At 40.4% G+C, this 19,037-nt stretch overlaps 2 protein-coding genes across 4 annotated transcripts; one reads left to right on the forward strand and one right to left on the reverse strand.

Annotated features, from left to right (window-relative positions):
• Positions 1–5,178: 5,178 nt before the first annotated feature.
• On the reverse strand, positions 5,179–9,876 carry ciroz (ciliated left-right organizer protein containing ZP-N domains). Its single transcript, XM_085783109.1, has 11 exons — positions 9,760–9,876; positions 9,590–9,672; positions 9,410–9,511; positions 9,184–9,308; positions 8,941–9,084; positions 8,791–8,829; positions 8,545–8,682; positions 8,363–8,447; positions 7,507–7,703; positions 7,256–7,373; positions 5,179–6,430 (listed from the first exon to the last, which is right to left on the reverse strand). The coding sequence occupies exons 1-11, from the start codon at positions 9,795–9,797 to the stop codon at positions 6,000–6,002; spliced, it is 1,500 nt and encodes a 499-aa protein (XP_085639235.1). The 5' UTR covers positions 9,798–9,876; the 3' UTR covers positions 5,179–5,999.
• Positions 9,877–10,764: 888 nt separating this feature from the next.
• tardbpa (TAR DNA binding protein a) lies at positions 10,765–17,302 on the forward strand. Of its 3 annotated transcripts, XR_015036152.1 has the most exons (8): positions 10,765–10,912; positions 11,140–11,551; positions 12,257–12,420; positions 12,556–12,696; positions 14,098–14,268; positions 14,873–14,957; positions 15,777–15,923; positions 16,695–17,302. XR_015036152.1 is itself a non-coding variant. In XM_085781685.1 (6 exons), the coding sequence occupies exons 2-6, from the start codon at positions 11,311–11,313 to the stop codon at positions 15,347–15,349; spliced, it is 1,194 nt and encodes a 397-aa protein (XP_085637811.1). In that variant the 5' UTR covers positions 10,765–10,912; positions 11,140–11,310; the 3' UTR covers positions 15,350–15,661. The 3 variants fall into 3 exon arrangements, 1 of the variants encoding a protein (XP_085637811.1); XR_015036151.1 differs by having other exon boundaries at positions 10,765–11,551; XM_085781685.1 differs by lacking the exons at positions 15,777–15,923; positions 16,695–17,302 and having other exon boundaries at positions 14,873–15,661.
• Positions 17,303–19,037: the final 1,735 nt, after the last annotated feature.

A 19,037-nucleotide genomic window follows, 5' to 3' on the forward strand; every position in this document is an offset into this window, starting at 1 on the left:
CCCTTTACACAGTAATTATATTCTAAATCATTATGTGTTGTAAAGTCTATTGACCCCTAGTAAACTTATATTTACCAAGCTGGAACAGTTAATGAAATAGTCTTTTAATTAGCACGCCTCTAAAGGGTGGAACATCTGAAGGGGTCCCTGTTTTGTTTTGGCTTTGTGGTTGACTGAAGGGTGCAGATCCACTGTTCTAAGATAAAACAATAATATCTTAATTAAGACGCGGTGTTTAACTGTTTACAGTCAAAGTCAGCACCAGTGTATACCTCTGTTCCAGGGGCAGCACCTGCAGCACAGGAATATTCACCGCACTATGAATCAATAAAACAATATCATAATTTCTTCTTTTGTTGTTTTGTTTTTTTTAAGGCCAGGTCGTTTTTCAAGCTTGACTGATTGAAAGTGGTCTGACTACTCAAGGTAACAACTGGAGAGGGGGTGAGGGGGTTCTTTGCCGCTTGTATAATGCAGTCTTTGGCAGGCTCTCTCTTTGTATTAGATACATTAGGACGGAAATGTGCACTAACTTAAAAATGCTCATGTGAAAAAACATGGAATGTATTAAATTAATGGTCTCTTTTGCCTCAGGGCAGTAATGAAAAGGGACCCCCAATGAGTTCATTTTTCACGGCTTTGGTTATGCATTCAACACTCTAATTGAATTTCAATGTAAGTTTTACAAAGTCTTTATTACGGTGACTCTTGATGTAAATTACATGTGATCTATCGTGGGACTTTCACCCATTAAGTAATTTAATTGTGACATGCACTTTCCACACACCTCATGCTTTTATGCCTATTCCTCCTCATCTAAATTGTCAGTTTCTTCTATTATCGGCACTGTTTATGTGGATTGAGGAAAGTAGTCTGCATATACTCTGGGCAACTTTCCTGAGAACAGCTCCTTAAAAGGAATAATTGCTTGTCTCCCCATTGCTAAGGAAGGGGACAGCACCCGACAGCTAAAGTATACTGGAGTATACACAAGTCACAAGGATTTGCAAGACGTTCGCAGATCACTGCACAGCGCACATTTTATTTGGGAAAAATAGATTATTAGATTTACCCTGTGAAGAGGAAAAATACAACATTCAGAGCAAGTAAAATGTATTTATTTTCCAAATGTCTGCGCGAGAGCCCAGCTCCTGCATAATCTGGACAAATTCCTCTTGTACAGATTGGGACCATGAGGATGCACGCATCTGCACTAAATAAAAAGTGATTTCTTTGTAAATGTGTTTATCCTGTGTTTCTCTGTTCTCAGACCCGATGCCTGAAACGCAACCTGAGAGTCACTTTTCTCTGTCTCCATCTAGTGTCGCTGCCTGAACAGAGTTGGTGAGCCCTCAGACGTCAAGAGCATAAATAGAAAACCATCACCCCCCTTTTCCTTTAACATTGAGGCTACTTAAAGAACAAGAAGTCTAAAAAAAAAACACACACACGCACCAACACTGTAAGGGGGGGCGGAAATGTTAATCACAAACTGTATGTTTCTCATCAATAGCACAATTGTGTCTGGGCACACGTGTGAATGTGCATGAGCTGTCTCAAATACAGAGGCTGAATTGACCTGATCATTAGAGGGGGGAAGAGGCTTGACCTGATATTTCCTCTGTTGTTTGGTCAGGAAAGGGACGTTATTGTAAAAGGGCTGTAAAGATAAATAACCTTGCCGTTTCCATGGCAAAAGCACAAACAGTGGCCACTGAAGACAAAAGAGCAGAGGACAATAAATCCAACACTGTCAATTCTGTTTAGTTTTCAGAGTGTTTTTGAGGGAAATATGGTTTCAAAACAAGCGGCCACGTCCATTTTTCCACAGAGAAAGGGAAACCAGATCAGTTTTTTTCTGTCTTTTCTGAGCAGGCCACAGTTTCATCTTGTATATTATTTTCCAGGCCACGCCATCCTGATTGGTAATAGGAATATCTGACACCGTATTTTGCCTTTGGATCAGGAAACTCCTTGTACAGCTGTATACATGTTTTTATAGCCTTTGAAAGAAAGGGTATTGTCTTTAAATTCCTAAGAATGCTTTGTCCAGCCTTCAATTTTAAGTGGAAAACCATCCCAGGCTCTCTTTTTTTCACAGGCTAAACAATCATGAGTGGACCATGCACCTTTGCCTTATTCTAGAGTTCAACCAGAGTTCATCTCATTAGAACAAATCCAACTTCAAACATCAACTTTCCTTATCATGCAAGTGCACATTAACATATTAAAAAAAGGAAATCTGCAGTGCAGGATGTTCCTCAAAATAACAGCTTTAGGTTCAACCTTTTAATTTGGAATATTTTTGGGTGTTTTTCTATCATAATCTGATCATTTAAATGTAAAAAAAAAACAAAACAAAAAAAACCTCCATGGCCTCCCTCCCTGTCGCCACTACACCTCTCCATCTTGTCATCGTCAGGGGAGGCAGGCCTCGTCAGAGGCGAGGCGTGATGAGGAGCAGCCTTATCACTCCAATACAAGAGCAAACACAGGAGTCTTTATAGCACATCGTCTCAGAAAGCAGCGCATGGCAAGATTACTGCCCTTTAAGAAGCCCTAAGACACGACCAATCCCAAGTAGTGTTTTATCTTGACAGTTTGCAGCGCTTTGTTTGCCTTTTCTGTGAAGCCTGGGGATAAAAGAGCAAGCCTCTGTGAGCTGTGTCTGATTAGGATCTAATTGTTAACATTCACTGTGCCTTTTTTTATTATCAGCCTGGTGTTGCTGAACATGAAGCAGGTAGAGGCCTTTTCAGTGTTATGAAGGACTCTTCCCTTGCTGCTTTCGTGTGTTACTCAAGTACTAGTTAGCACTAAGGTGGCAGGAGAGGAGCCCCCAGCTCGTCGACATCAACAACAACAACAACAACAACATCAACAAACAGGAATTGATGGCGAGTGTTTATTATCTGGTTTAATTGCTCCTCATCTGGAGGATCTGACAGTTGCGGTTAATGAGAGAGGGAGAGGAGGCACGCGCTGTTGGCAGCAAGCTTCATAGTGTAAGACGTGTAAATGTGTGTGTGTTTGTGTGTGCTTGCGTGAGTGTGTGTATGTGTGCGGCGGGAAAACCACATTCAGGCTCAAAGTAACACGGAGAAACATCAAATTCTTCATTAAATTATCAGAACATGCTTCTAAACAAGCAATTTCAAGTCCACTCTGAGACCTCTCCTGACTCTAACCTGTGTGTCATTACTGCACATACAACAAATACACGTGTAACCCCACTCATACACACACACACACACAATATCACACTACACCGGTTCCTAGCCCCTGTGCAGCCTAGTAATCAGATGCCAAGAAAGGACAAGATATCCCTGAAACCGAGCCTCTTCCTCAATTTTTCATCTGGCCTACAGCAGGCCTGGCAAAGATCCAACCAGGGACCTCCCTGACATTGTGCTTTGTCACGCACAAACACATAGAGGCATGTTGCGACAAAGAAAGCATCAACACCAGTAGGCCTTCAAGATGCTCAGAGGAGGCCTGGAGGACAGGAGTGATGCGCTCTCCTGCAGCAGGGAGAGGAAGATCAGGAAACAGGGGGAATTGTACTTTTTTGCTAAGGATTTTGCCAATGCAGTGAATGCCAGACACACATTAACACATATATAAACACACATCACCACAACCACCATCAGAGGCTCATTGTCCCATTCATAAATTTTTACTGTTGAGAAACACAGGCATTTCTTAAACAGGGCATACCCGCCCCTTTTACTACTCCAACCCAGCAGGCCCACATGGGAACAATTAGGGGCATACGCAAGTTTGGCGAAGGTTCCTAGCAACCAGCTGCAGCTGTTTTTATTTACCTTTTGCTCTGGTGCTGGATAATGTCATGAGCACATCTGCTACTGTGCAACGTAACCGTGGTTACATGCGTGGTTGACCCATGATTCTGTAATTACCCGCCGAGCGAGATGAAGAGGCCCAGCAAACCACTCTAAGCCACACAGAGCCTTCCTCCCCCTCTTCCTCCTCGCCACTCTCCAGTGGCATGAAACCCTGCCTGCCTGAGAGCTGGCAGCAAGAGAGCAGAGGATGCTGAAGTGGCATTTAATGACCCAAACTTGTCCACAATAGTAATTTTGACTTCATTTTGGTGTCATTAAATTGCCAGTTAGTTAATGACACTCTCTTTCTATTATGTAGGATCAAATGTGGTTATTCTCAAATGAGCTGAGATGAGATACACTTATCAGATTTCCTGATGTGATCTGATTGTTTGTTTGTGGTCACGTGGCACAACACAGGCCATCGCCCAAAACTCACTGCTGGACTGCTCTGAGAGGTTTTGATAACACCGCTTAACTAAAATCATTTTTTGCAACTTAATGGTGGTATCTGCATATGAGAACCTACTGCTTATGTCTCTACAGATGACTCCTTGTTTCAAGAAATGATGACACCCACACAACACTGGCCATGTACGAAGAATGGGGGATTAGTCACAGGTGGCAAATCCAGCTGCAGCGCAGAGTGTAGAAAGATGTCTCTGTGATGTTTCCCAGTTCTGAATTAAACTCGCGAAAAGTTTTCACTTTCTCCAAAGGACTTGTGTTTGTTTGAAATTCTGAAAGTTCACATTATTAAGCGTCTTTACACGGCAAACTCAAAGTGTCCAATCAACACAGGGCTTGTTTATAATAATGATGAGTGATTATGAGCAATAACAATGAAGACCATATATGGATCACTTCACAGAAGCAGTGTGTGTGTGTGTGTGGGGGTGGTGGGGGAGTGGGTGCCATCATGCTTAGCATCTCCCAGATGTGCAAACCATATGCTCTGACTGAAATTAAAACAAAAAAGAAACAGTGAAACATGAAAGGGATTTTTAACTTTGTAAAGACAGTTAACAGTCAGTACAGATAGGGTAATGGCCGAGAAAGGCCACATGAAAGAACCGGGGATGTTGGCGTGCTTTTTGCACCACTTATTCCATTTCCTGCCCATGAGTTCACTGAGCAGATGGGGACCAAAGGCACAAGGAAGTTTAGATTTTCTGCCCCACAGCCCATTGTATATGATGCATGTAACTGCGTAACACTGCACTGTTATCATTTACAGACGCTTTGGTGCATACCAGGAGGTCACAATAACAGAGGTGGAAAAAAAGGGATGAAAACAAAAGTAAAACATCTCCAGTCATTTTAGACAAAACTTGTAATATTTTACAGTGTACATATACAAGGTTGTAATATTTTAAACCAACTAATGGACTAGACCGGCAAAATGACTCCTAAATTAAACTGAACTTCTCTTTCCATTACATTTTGTATTTCTTAGGGGTATTTTTATAATTAAACCTACAGCTCAGTTATTAATTGAGATCAAAAAAGCAACAAAGATTGAACATAAATTCACATAAAAACCTGGTTCATTTGGAAAAGAAGGACGCGCGATGCCGGCCCGTCCACATGGTGCTCTGAAAACACATTCAATAGTGCCCTCTCCTGTTGACTTAGTATACTACAGTAGAGATGCACAAAGCAATGCCACTGTAGCTGACATTCAGAAAACTTGATTTGTTTGTCTTTACAGAGGAGACAACACATTTGCAAAGCATCAAGTTCCTCACCAAGAAACTGTGAGATTTATCCTCATCAAGAAATTCACATTCAGGTCATTGTGAGCTTCTATGACACAGACTATGTTTTACTAATATGTCTCTCTGGAAGGTGGCACTGGCTGTAACCACTGCAACGTCTTCTCTACATCAGTCCACTGTGCTGCTCGGGTAGAGACATGTTTATTTAACGCCTGCCTTGTCTGCGTCTGGATAATGTCCACCCTTGGGCAACGGCTGGCAGAGGACTGGCTGCATTTCTGCTTGTATAATCAACCTGCACAGCACTGACCGGCCACAACATCACTTTCCGAGACAGCAAACAGACATGTAACACATGGCACCAATGGAAATTAAAACAAAAGAAGTGAATGCAAAGGTCTTGAAGCCAGTGGGATGTTGAAATAGTTCACTGTGATCACTTCCAAATCCACTTTAGTTCCCTCTGATTTTGCTGGTCTTTATTCTCCCTGGCTGAGTTGAAACGCAGGTCTTCTTGTTTGTGTGCAACCGTTGTGTGCAAAGACAAGTCTGTTCCAGTTGCATCAACGGAAGTGACTGTGTCACCGTCAAACCCTGGAGACAAATTCCCACTTTGCATCCCTGACATCTCTTCAGAGTGGGAATTTAAACTGCTGCCCTCTGTCTGAGTGGGAGTTGAACTCATGGTGGAAAATTCTGCTGTCATCTCCTCATGTGGAGCTCTCTTGTTTGGATTCCCCACAGGGATGGCAGAGTAGTCCAACAACACTTGTTCTGAAGGTAAACTCTCATTTTTAAAGTTGAGCATAGACAGAGCTGTGATGTTTGAACCAGGAGAGGACGTGATGTATGAAGTATCAAGGCCAGCTGTGGAGGCATGAGGACAGACAGAGTCAATAATCTTAGTAAAGTTAATTAACATCCAAAATTGATAATAATGATCCTTTATTTGTGATAATTACATAAAAATTCTGCTGAACATTATGGCTCTAAATATTTCTTGCACAATTTTACAAACACAACATGCTCACAAAATCTATCTCGTCTTCCCTGCAGCAACTCCATAAACAGAATACATTGCTGTTTTATTATTATTATAGCACCAAATTGGCTCGCATGTTAAAGCCCTCCTCCACCTTTCTTTATAACTCGACTTGAATGTTTAAGGGGGGGGGATTTTTTTCAGAGCTCACCTCAAAATCAGAGTTTAACAGTAGAAGTGTATATGAGAATGATTTTGTGACATTAAAACTAGTTTGGAAACCAACTGTAGACAAGTAGGCCTATTTCACTTTTATGCAAAGTGATAAAAACAAGTGTTTTAGTGTAATCTTGTGTCCAGCAGTTAAACTTTTGAAATGAATCTTTACGTTGCTAGTTTCAAACATTGAGAGGGGGTGGATTTTATTCATAGAAAATGCACTAAACAAGCTCTGAAAAAACATCAACACCCTCATTACTTTAAGAAATTAACTCACAATACATATTCTGTATATCTATCCTTGCTTCTGTCTCACTTTAAACTGTATGAAGAGTCCTAAAGTTGAGAGATCATGTGACTGACTGTGCAACAAACAAAATTAAGTGCCTGGTGTGCCTACAGTAAAAACCTTGCAATAGCTAGTGGTCAAAATATCATCCAATAATTAATCACCACTTTAGTTTTACTATGCTCATCAGCAGAACGCTCACCTGTGCATGGCAGTGTGTTCTCCATGGTCCAATGCATTTTGTTATTTGTCTCTTTGAAGGTGAGCACAACATCCACCCTGTAGAATGACTGCAGGAGTAGTTTGCTGTCTGCGCAGGTCTGTAAAACAAGTCTGGTTTAGATGTTTTACACTGTAATGAATCCTTATGGGGAAAAAAGAACATGTCATAAACTGGCTCAAATGGACCACCGTGATAGCTGTTTGGAAATGTAAGAGTGTTGCAGCACCAACCTTGGTTTTGAGTATTTGCTTTGAAGGAATGACTAGTGTCACAAATTCACTGGTCTCATGCACAGTGAAATTGTCTGTCTGGGTAACAGACACATTACTGACTGTCAGTACTCCATCGTCAGAGCTGCCACGCTTGGTAAGGCCTGTGCGTTGTTTAAAAATGTGAAGCACGGTCTCCTCTGCTGTGGATGGTGTCACTAAGATAAACACAAGGGATAAAGTGTTACCACTGCGGATAAGTACATCTGAGTACAATTTTGAGGTACGTGTAACAATATTTCATTTTATGTTACTTTATATATTTCACTTCCTTTTGGACTTTTTACTGCATTACATATATTAACGGGATGCACTTACTTGGTACATTTGAGACAAGTTTACAAAATAATCATGTAGGCTAATAAGCTCATAAAATGCAATTTATTGTTTAAGATTAAATCAGTGGCTTCCATTCTTATCAGCTCATGACCCTAAAAAAAAAAGAGCAATTTGAACTGGTTTAAATTTGTACACAATTTAAAATTTTGTGTACAGTATTTTTTTTCTCTCTTTCATCTTATGATCCACTCAGATTCATCTCCTAAACATTTTCTGGGGCCCCAATCAAAAAGTACAATGCTTCAACTGAATGAATGGATCAGTATAAATGTAAGCACATGACAACACATCAGTGACAGAGGCTGTTTTTCTGCAGAATGGGCATTTTGCTGCTAATAGTAAAAGATTGAATGCAGAGCTTTTCCTTACAGCCCAGTAATTTTTCACTGTGGTACAGTGGTTCTCTCATTTTGCAAAAGATCTCTACTCTAACAACATTTGTCATAATGATGTGTCATTGTCTGCATACTATACCCACGTTTTGGACACACAGCTTCCATGCTGTAGGCATATGGACCACTGACCAGCTTCAAGGCCAAGAATTCCCCTTCAATTTCCTTGACCTGTAAAATAAAGAGATGAGAAACAATTTGGTGAATTTCACTTGTAATGTTGCCAAATGAACACAAGGTGGCAGTAAGATGCATGAGCTTCGTTTACCTTTATGGGGCTTAAAATATCTCTCCTCCTGCCCTGGACTGAAATGTCAGTTCCATTCATGTCAATGTCCATTTGCATCAGGCTGGCATCCTCCAGAGCTACAATGAGGTGGTCACTCATAGACAGTGACCATTGCAACTATGATGCAAAACCAAATGTGCAAGCACAAGAACACAGTCAAAAGCTGTTCCCTTTTTTCTCCTCCCCTCTTGTCCATATCTATAATACAAATGTAGGCCTTACTACCTCATTGTTCCAGTTGTCATGGGGAACTTGTCTGATCACCTGAACATTAACAAAATAAGAAATAAACCCAAACATACTTTGCTAAAAATGTGGCTACATGCTAAAAGAAAACAGTTAAGTGTTGATCTGTAGACTCCAAGGAGCATTTACCTGAATGTAGTCTGGGTCACACCTGACTTGCTCTCTGTTGGGCAGCACAGAGACCACAGGACACGACATTATGAGACTGTGCGGTCTGCCCCCGAATCGATTTATCCTCTTCACCAAGTTCAGTGTAAGCAAATGGAAGCCATGCTGAATCACAATAAAGTCACATCACAAGTCACCACAGAGCCCAGTTGAAAAAGGCTGTGTGTCAAGAGTCTGCATACGTGGATTATACGTGGAACATACCAGTTTCTGGACAAAACAACCAGTGTAACTAACTCTAAAAATGAAATTCTTGTCAGGGTCTTTGTGCAGTGAGAATCCACAGGCAGACAGCTGGAGGTTTAGTTGATCCAGGGGTGCTATGTTGACTTATGGAAGAAGAAGAAATAGGCAGTTTTGAGGCAAAGCATTTTATCTCATAGGCCCTTGAAATAAATATTTTGCCACTTAACATGTCCAAAATAATTACCTTGGACTCGTAAGGCCCCAGATAGCCAGACTTGCAAACCTTCAATTCTCGCACTGTGAATCCACATCTCCATGTATTCAGAAAAACACGACACATCTCCCTCTGAAAATGTAAGTAGGTACAACTTCTTCAGATAACATCTGAGTAAACAGGGGCAGTTATCACAGAATTAAGGTTTACCTGTTGATTTTGCTGTTGGAGTATCAATCCATTCCCTTTTTTGAATGGTCAACACATTCCTTACAGTAAAACACTGTAAAACACTGAAAAAAAAGAATGTAGAGTTGAGCACTATACTTTGAATATAGTGAATAGTTTAAGTACATTTTTGCACAAATGATGTTACTCACATTATTACAAAAAGGATGCCAAATCTTATCCGATCCATTGTACTTCCACAGATGAAACCATCAGCAGACAGTGTGACCCTGGTCTATTTATAGGTAAGGTGTAGGGGTTGATTCACTGAGGAGGAGAAATAAAACACAGGTGTGTTTACTCTGTCATGTTAAAGGCAAGTGGGGAAAAAACGTCAGAGACAATGACTACTGTCTTCAGCACATGTGAAAAACAGGTCGTAAAGAAGCTGTAGGCCAAACCTTGAACATTAGATCATCTATGCATCAACAATTTCCTCTCGTATTGCTTTAAAATAATGTTATGCCACAGCATATCACCATATATTTTGTTGCATTATTTACACCAAGAGACATGTTTGAATCCATCTGTTACCATTTTTGTTTGTTTCCCCCATGGCCGCATCCCATCAAATAGATTTCTTTATTTATCATTCAAATACATCTGCCTTGAAAATGTATCCTAATTTTTCTTTAAAATATTTTAGGATCTAGCACAAAAGAAATATAGGTAACCTCGCATTGTTTGCTGCATAAAATAACACTGTAAAGCTGAAGATAGCTAGACACTGGTGGATCAGATGGATGTCAGTCTGGATAAGCCTAGATAAATATTATTTTAGGACTGTTACATCCTAAGTAAAATACAAATTTGAAGGGAAACATTGTTTTTCCCTTAAATACATGACAGGAAACAGTCCTCAAAATTATTTTCATTGCGCACCTTCTGTTTGGATTTTTAGGTGAGTCTTTATGGTGAGACCTTAAGGGGTACACCAGGCGCTTTAAACTTTCTTGGTTGGAGATTACATAACACGGCAATATTAGTGATATTGATAAAATAGCTTTAATGTCAATATATAAAAAATAAGTGATAACTTGGGATCTGAATCCCAACGTTTTGCTAAATGCGTTTTATCTTTGTTTTTTGGCACCCCTACAAGAGCCAACAGTGTGCCCTCCCAACTCGATGATGTCATCTTTACAAGGTGAGCAGCCATTTTGTTAGCTAGCTTTGAGGTGAGTGAGGGTTGCAGCTTTGGCTTTGACGATTTTGCTGTTGAATTTTCGTAGAATAAGATAACTTGTCGATGTTTTTACTCGGGCACAGTTTTCGGCCACACGTTCACAGACAAGCGGAGGATCGGTGCGTTTGTTGACACAACACTAAATTAGATGGTCATTCATTTTTTTTGAAGCTGCCTTGAGTTTGCTAGCCTGTTAGCTCGGCTGGCTAACTTGTTTACGCGTGTCGCCGCCGGAAAGAAAGAAAAGTATTCAGCTCTCATGGCCGTCAGCTATTAAATGTGAGAGTTGTGGCGTATGTGTTTCACACGGCTTGTCTGACTGCGTTTGGCTGCTCTTGTATTTCAGTCCCGTCTGCTCGTGTATCCACTCTTGTTAGCAGAGGTAAACTTGCGTGAAGGACCGACGTTTCGAACTCGTGTGCATCATCATCATCATCCCTGTGTTTACTAATAACTCGAGCTCAATCAGCTGATTCCCCCCCACTTGGAAACCCAGAGCTCAGTCCCTCGAGAGACCATGTCGGAGCTGTACATCCGTGTGGCGGAGGACGAAAGCGAGGAGCCCATGGAGATCCCCTCGGAGGACGATGGGACGGTGTTGCTGTCATCTGTAGCAGCTCAGTTCCCAGGGGCGTGCGGGCTGCGGTACAGGAACCCGGAGTCTCAGTGCATGCGGGGAGTGCGGCTGGTGGAGGGCGTCCTGCACGCACCTGAGAACGACTGGGGAAACCTGGTCTACGTCGTCAACTATCCCAAAGGTGAGGCGGTTGTAGGTGCAAATGACTTGAGTTTCTTTCCAGTTCCTACAATAGCCTACATGGCGAGCAGCCACGTCCCCAAACATGAATAACCATAAGTCTTATGCAACTTATATGTAAAACACGTATCTACTATGATATGGTGGGTCGTCATTTAGGGAACTGACGGGAACTTGTTTTTCTACAGAATGGGGTATTGGTAACCTTTACTATAACCTCACTGATATCAAATGTGTAGTAGAGAATAAGTGTGAACACCTCATGTATAGTGCAATATAATTAAAAAGCACCACAACCTATAGTCAAATGAACACGAAGCTGTCTATGTTTACATTATTACATGAGTAACTTCAATCAAGGAGGGAGACCAGGAGCACATACTGTTGCCAGAATGGTAGGTATAACCAGCTAAAGCAAATGTTGTGCAGTTTTTACTGGTTGTACCTAACAAATCTGTAATAGTATGTGTTTAGATCTAGCTCCCCGCGTCCTGTTAAGGGACATTTAAATAAAAAAAAACAAGACCAGGGCCATTAAGAAATTATTTCCTTGGTTTGGTATGCAACTTTACAAGTGACGAACCACATTTGGGACGAACCCCCCACTTCGTCCCAAATGTGTGGGGCAGAGGAGTGGAGCTTGCTTTGGCAGCATATAATTGCCCATGGCGTAATGATGTAATTCCTACGTGTTAATTCTTTACAGATAACAAAAGGAAGATGGATGAAATAGATGCTGCCTCAGCTGTGAAAGTCAAGAGGGGCTTTCAGAAGACATCAGATCTCATTGTCCTTGGGCTGCCATGGAAAACATCAGAACAAGACCTTAAAGATTATTTCAGTACCTTTGGGGAAGTCATCATGGTCCAGGTAGGGACCTCTCGTGATGTTTTCTATTTTGTCTATTTCTTTGTTTGACTGTGTGTAATAATAATCATATGTTTTATCTTTCTGGTTAAGTGTAAGTTAAAACTGAATTTTGCTTTTCCTCTGTGTGTACTCCAGGTCAAGAGAGATGCAAAAACTGGCAACTCAAAAGGTTTTGGGTTTGTCAGGTTCACTGACTATGAGACGCAAACCAAAGTCATTGCACAGAGACACATGATTGATGGACGATGGTGTGATTGCAAACTTCCTAACTCGAAGGTAAGTTAAGGACAATTTCTTTGGCACAGAGTGGTCGAGAACGGCATGATTTAGATTAAGTATCAGGCAACAAGGTTTTGATGGACACCTGAAGTTGTGCAGATTTCTGGTTAACCTTAGTGAATACTGTGTTAACCTAAATGTCTTATGCTGGTGACAGCCAAGGCCGGAGGAATCATATTTTTGGTTCACTTCCCTATTTGTCTGTCCGCTTTCATGAACACAATATCCTGATAGTGTCCTGAGGAAATTTTAAGAATTTTATTCAAGACATTATTGATATACATTCATTTACCATCAAGAATGAAACTGTTTGATTTTGGTTATGAAAGAAAGAAAGAAACCTTTAAAAAAATCACAGTTTTGGCTTTGTGGATGCAGTATCGTGATACACACATGTGCAAGGAAACACATCATAGACAGGCAAAAACACGATAAGATTAAAAAAATTATTTTCATTAAATACACCATGCAGTCACACGGATTACAGCAGATCTCTTCACACTAATGAATCATAAAAAAGACAGACTACCATGTTATAGTGTCGGACTGCTGCCTTTTTTTCATTATGTTGAATTCTGTAATTAGGTTTACAAAATACTAGTACATATATACATCCATATGTAATTCTAACCCACTCAACATAAATGGGTGTGTATACAACCGTTTTGGTGGCAGTCAGGACAGGAGCTCTGTTGAAACATACAAGAGGATGCTGTCTGTGGACTAACTTGATATCCTAATTGAATAATGAGCAAACCAATCAACCTGCCCCACACTGTCAGAACAGTGGTCCATCAACAATTCTGGCCATGACACCTTCAAAATAAGAAAAGATCATCAGCTTCAGGACATGAAAAGAAGAACCTTCTCCCTCACAGTAGGAGATGACGTGACCAGTTTCAAATTTCTCCCCGGGCCTCACGTGGACTTTCAACACACCTTCTCAAGAGAAGAAGGCAGAGCAGCAACTCTCCTCTTTAAGGACACTGCAAAGAGCTAATCTCTCCCAGCATCCTTTAGCCTTTTCCTTCTATCACTGCATCACTGAAAGAATACTCACTTTTGGCATCCTAGTGTGATAGACCAGGTATATAGAAAGCCACCAGCATACAGCTACACTCATTTTTTTTTAGGACACTGTATGTAGATTTTGTTGTACAGGTCTACAACAATAAATGAAGTTGTTCAGTTCTATTCGGCCTAAGTTAACATGTAATTATGCATTCACCGTATTGCGATAGATTAATTCATCTGCTAATTGTTTTTACCTTATTATATGTCACAGATGTTAATTTAGTTGTCGTAAGACAAGTCTGATCTGGTCAGCAGCATTACTTAAAATGACATGATTCAAATGAAGATGATTTCATTCATGGCTGTGCCTCCTTTTCCTTTCAGGCATGTCCTGATGAGCCGATGCGAAGCCGCAAAATCTTTGTTGGCCGCTGTACAGAAGACATGACAACTGATGACCTGAGACAGTACTTCATGCAGTATGGTGAAGTCACCGATGTCTTCATCCCCAAACCTTTCCGGGCGTTTGCATTTGTGACCTTTGCAGATGACCAGGTGAGATTCATCACAGATAGGAGAGTTTGACAATTGATAGATGTCGATGCTGATGTAGTTACTTTACTCTAAATTATAGATGGGAAACACTATAGGAGGCAGGTGCTGTATTAAAGGGATGGTTTGGATTATTTGACATTGGGATGTTTGAGGTAGTCATGCATAGTCAGTATATGGCCTGCAGTAGAGTCTGCTCAGCATAATACAGTGCATCCTCTAAGTGCATGTGTTTATATGAATATAGAAGTTGAGAGAAATCTCGTACCATAGTCGAGTGTTGATGTGTTTGGAAGGTAACATGCTGAAAATACACTACATGAAGTGTACATTTAAACGGATATTTGATTGTTTCAGATGGCAACTTAAAAAGTGTTAAAAACGTTATTCCTGCGGACCCCTTACACACTGCTGTTGACTATACCCAACTACCTCACACAATCCTGCATCAGATACCCAGAACTATCCCTTTAAGGGAGGCATCAGGCTGCAAGTAGCAGATATAACGATGATTTAACAGCATAAGACAAAGTTGGAGGTATATAGCAAGTGCATGTGATAACGGTCCATAAGTGCTGTGGTAATCTCCCCTTCAATTATTTCTCAGGTTGCCCAAGCCTTATGTGGAGAGGACTTGATCATCAAGGGTGTCAGCGTGCACATCTCCAACGCAGAGCCCAAACACAATAATAGTAGGCAAATGATGGATCGTGGGCGGTTTGGGGCTGGTGGGTTCAGTCAGGGCTATGGCAGTAGTCGGGGTGGGCTTGGCAGTGGTAGCAGTGGGGTTAATTTTGGGGCTCTGGGTCTTAACCCTGCAATGGTGGCTGCAGCTCAGGCAGCTCTCCAGAGCAGTTGGGGAATGATGGGCATGCTGGCTAACCAGCAGCAGGGTCTGACCACAACAGCAGGCACAGCCACTACAACCCGAGACCAGACCTATAGCTCTGCCAGCACCAGTTACAGCAGCCCCAGCTCAGCTAGCCTCGGCTGGGCTGCAGGCACTAACACGCCCTCCAACAGTGGCTTCAGCTCCGGTTTTGGCACATCTATGGAGTCTAAGTCTTCTAGTTGGGGAATGTAGATGGATTCAAATTGACCCTTTTTTGCTATTAGGCTAATCTGGTAAGTATACCTTACAGAGGGGAACTGCTTATCTTTTTTCCAATTATTTAAAGATACACTGCCTTTTTATTTTGGTAAAGAGAAGATTTGTATTTGCATGTGACTGATGATGTAGTCATGCACTGAATGGGTGAGACGTTTAGTTGGTTAGATGAAACTGCCACACTACCTTTTTTTGTTTTTGAGAAAATGTTACACAGAGATGATGTGCATGCGAGATAAATATTTACAAACATGCACGAGTATCTCGAGCTCTCAGCCCCTTGTAAAATGGGCTTGACATAATTATATATCTGGAAGTTGTATATGTGCATTTGATTGCATCTTTTTGTTTTGTTTTTGTTTGACATCTTTTGGAAACGCCTTCATGAAAATCTCTTCTGCAGTTCACCAACTCTTTCCCAATTTCCCGGGAGGAAGCGCCTCATTGGCAGCAATGTTCGACAGATCTCAGTATCAGTTCCCCTCTTCCCATGTGTAAATGCTTTGTCATCAAAGAACACAGCTTCACTCTGCATATACTGTGTTAGACGGTGGGTGTTCTTTTTTCCTCTCCACTTTTTTATGGATAGAAAAACCTTGTCTGCTTTTGTCGCTTTTCAAGATCAAATGAGTGTTGAACCGAGTGAGAGTGAGCGAGCGGGAGAGCATTATGAAAGAAAGCAAGTGTGAGGTGGACTGTTTGTGCAAAGTTTTTTCTTTTTTTATTTTATTATCATCATTATTATAAGAGAGACAAATGCCTGAGAGTTGAGAAGAACCTGTGGCTTTGTGTGAGTGTGAGAGGAAGAAGCAAGTGCGAGTGTGTTCCTATTGGCCACCAAAGGACTTTTATTGTGTCTCGAGATCCTTATGGTCTCTGCTTTTTCTCATCGTTTTCTATCTAACTTAGTTCTTTAGAATCAGTGAAATGTCAAGTGCAATGAGTAATTGTATCCTTTCATAGCTTTCTCTTGCTGTCTGACTTGATGTGAATGCTGTGTCTGGTTGTGTGTTTTTATTTTCTCCTTGTTACCACCCTCTGTGTGAAAATGTGACTTTGTGCTAGTGAAGTTTGTGTGGGGGGAAAAAACACTGAAAGTGTGATGTTTGCAAGTGAGCTAAGAGGTTGATGTGGTGAATGTTTGACAAGTTCCCATTGAAAGTTTGTGTTTGAAGTGGTCACGAATGCATTTTCTATGTTTTGTGAATCAAAGGGAAGTCTGAAATAAAACTGAATTTGACTAGGTATAATACCCTCTTGACAGTGACTTATTTTTACTCAACATTAATTGAACTGCCAACACTTTAATTCACATGTATAGGGACCGCGGACACGGGCAGCCCGGGTTTTCGTCTGAATCCAGGTTGGAGTCAGTTATGGAGAAGCTGAAGACTTGGGTGGGTGAGCCGCTGCAAACCATCAAATTGCTGCACGACTGCCCAAATCCTGAAAAGGATCTTCTTCACCTCAATAGCAAGAAACCTTGGATCCTAAATGAAATTTCGCATCGACCACACTTGATTGGCCTGAGGTAGTTAATACCTACAAATGTTACAAATAGGACCAAAGTTAAGCCTGCAGTTTTGCAGTGGTCATACTTATTCTTTCTCCAGATTTGTGAAACCCAAAGCCTGCCTTAAATCTAAAGCATGTACTTCTGTCAGTGAATACTTTTCTCTCTGTCCTCATAATGGTTACTGATAGTTCACTGAAATATTAACTTGTAGGTTTCTTGTCAATGTGGTCTAAAATTATTTCAAGGCAGGACGTGTTATTTTGTTTACCTTGTTTGTAAAGTGGTTGAAATGTATGAGCTGATTGATTTTTCAAAGGGACTTAAACAACTGACTGAACATGCCAGCAAGAATTCACTTTGTATTATGAAAGATTTTAGTATTGCGGTGTAAAATAAAGGTTTTGAGTTTTTAATCATCTGGTGTCTCTCAATTTAGATAAAATTATCTTTATTTTTGTTTTGTTTTTTGTGCTGAGCTTGGCTTCTAGCTTTTTTTAAAAACAATATCTCATATCTTTGATTCCATAAAAGCTTTGATTTGGCCCTTGGCATTTAGTGTCCTGCTGGCTGGTTGGTATAGTTTTAATGTTCTTCCTGTTGGTGGTGCTGCTGTGCCATATTGTAGGAACTTGTGCATAGACACCCAAGTAAGATTTTCTGTTAATATTGAATCCTGAGCTTTTGTTTGCACAGGATTGTGAGAAATTTTGTTTCTCTTTTTTTTTTCCTTGCTAATGAAGTATTGGTGTGAATTTCAGCTCAGATGAGCAGTACATCTATTAAATCTATCTATTAAAGTTAAAAAATGCGCAAAACCTAGTCAACTGAATTGTAAATATCTTACAATATTAGCTGAGTCCTGATGAGTTAATTTACTCGTAGATTAACAATAGCAGAGAAGCCGAAGCCTACAGTAAACCTTTTAATGATTGAAGCTTGCTGCTGTGAACACATGAACAGTCTGACATAATGTGCTCTCTCCCACTGCTAGCAGGTTGAAAAGGTCTTCCTGAAAAACCTCTTGCATTGTGGTCGGTCAAAGGAGGTGATGTTGTTTCTGGGATCCTCTCTGCACCTTATACTTCAGATGTGTAAACTCAAACTGCAGCTCCATCATTCCTGTCACCATTTGCTGTAACTTCCTCTTTTTTTTTTTTAACGAAACCACAAATTTAATGTTAAACACACTGAAAATAGGCTACAGTGTGTGTATTTCTGATGCTGTAAGCTGCTAAGTCATCACTCAGGTCACTGTGCTGAAGATTTGAACCACAGCTGTGTATTTCATCATCCCTTACTCGTGATTAAGTTGAAACCAAAGCAGTAATTATACAAATTAACCCAGTGTGTGTGCTTATACACCCACTCGTGATTTTGTCATATTCATGTCCCCAGCTTCACAGGTGCTTATCTGCACATGTACAGCTTTTAATACACATTTAGTGAATTCAACCTTAGGTAAGTCAAATGCAACACCTAAGTAAAAAAAAAAAAAAAATCATCTAATTCAATTACTGATCTAGAATGCTACAAAACTGAAAACACCACTGTATTCTATAAATAATAAATAAATCAAAGAATGATGATTTAAAAAAAAAAATTGGTAACCCAGCAAATTTACACCCTGTTGAGAATATTCTTGTGCTTTGCTGTAATTAATTTCAGTTTATTACTTATATGTGTATTCTCCTGTGTTAAGACATTAAGTTTACTGCCAGTTAACAAAAAGTTGTTTACTCTCAGTATGACTGGCCAGGGACCAATGCTGCACCATTATCTCCCCACTGCTACTTCTTTCTTTAAATAAAAAGGCTCTACCAATTGTTTTAAAGTAATCCAGTGGATTACAAACTTGGGGTCAGGACCCCTGTTATACTACAGGTATGAGTGCAAGACAAATATAAGGGTTCACAAAATGATTAGGAGGGTCATAATAATATGAATTATTATATAGAACAAATGTTGTTTTCAAGGGTCCTAGAGTGTCTTCACAATAAAATAAAAATATCACAGTTATTTCAGTGTTTTTCCTTACAAATAGGACATCTTGGAATTAATGCATAGGTTAATAGTGTAATTAATAAAAATTACGAGAGTATTCAACATCAGGCCTAAACATCTTCAGCTTTATTTTTTACTAGTTGTATG

The sequence above is a fragment of the Trachurus japonicus genome, chromosome 7 (assembly GCF_045865225.1).
Source record: "Trachurus japonicus isolate A0001 chromosome 7, Traja_1.0".
Lineage (NCBI taxonomy): Eukaryota > Metazoa > Chordata > Actinopteri > Carangiformes > Carangidae > Trachurus > Trachurus japonicus.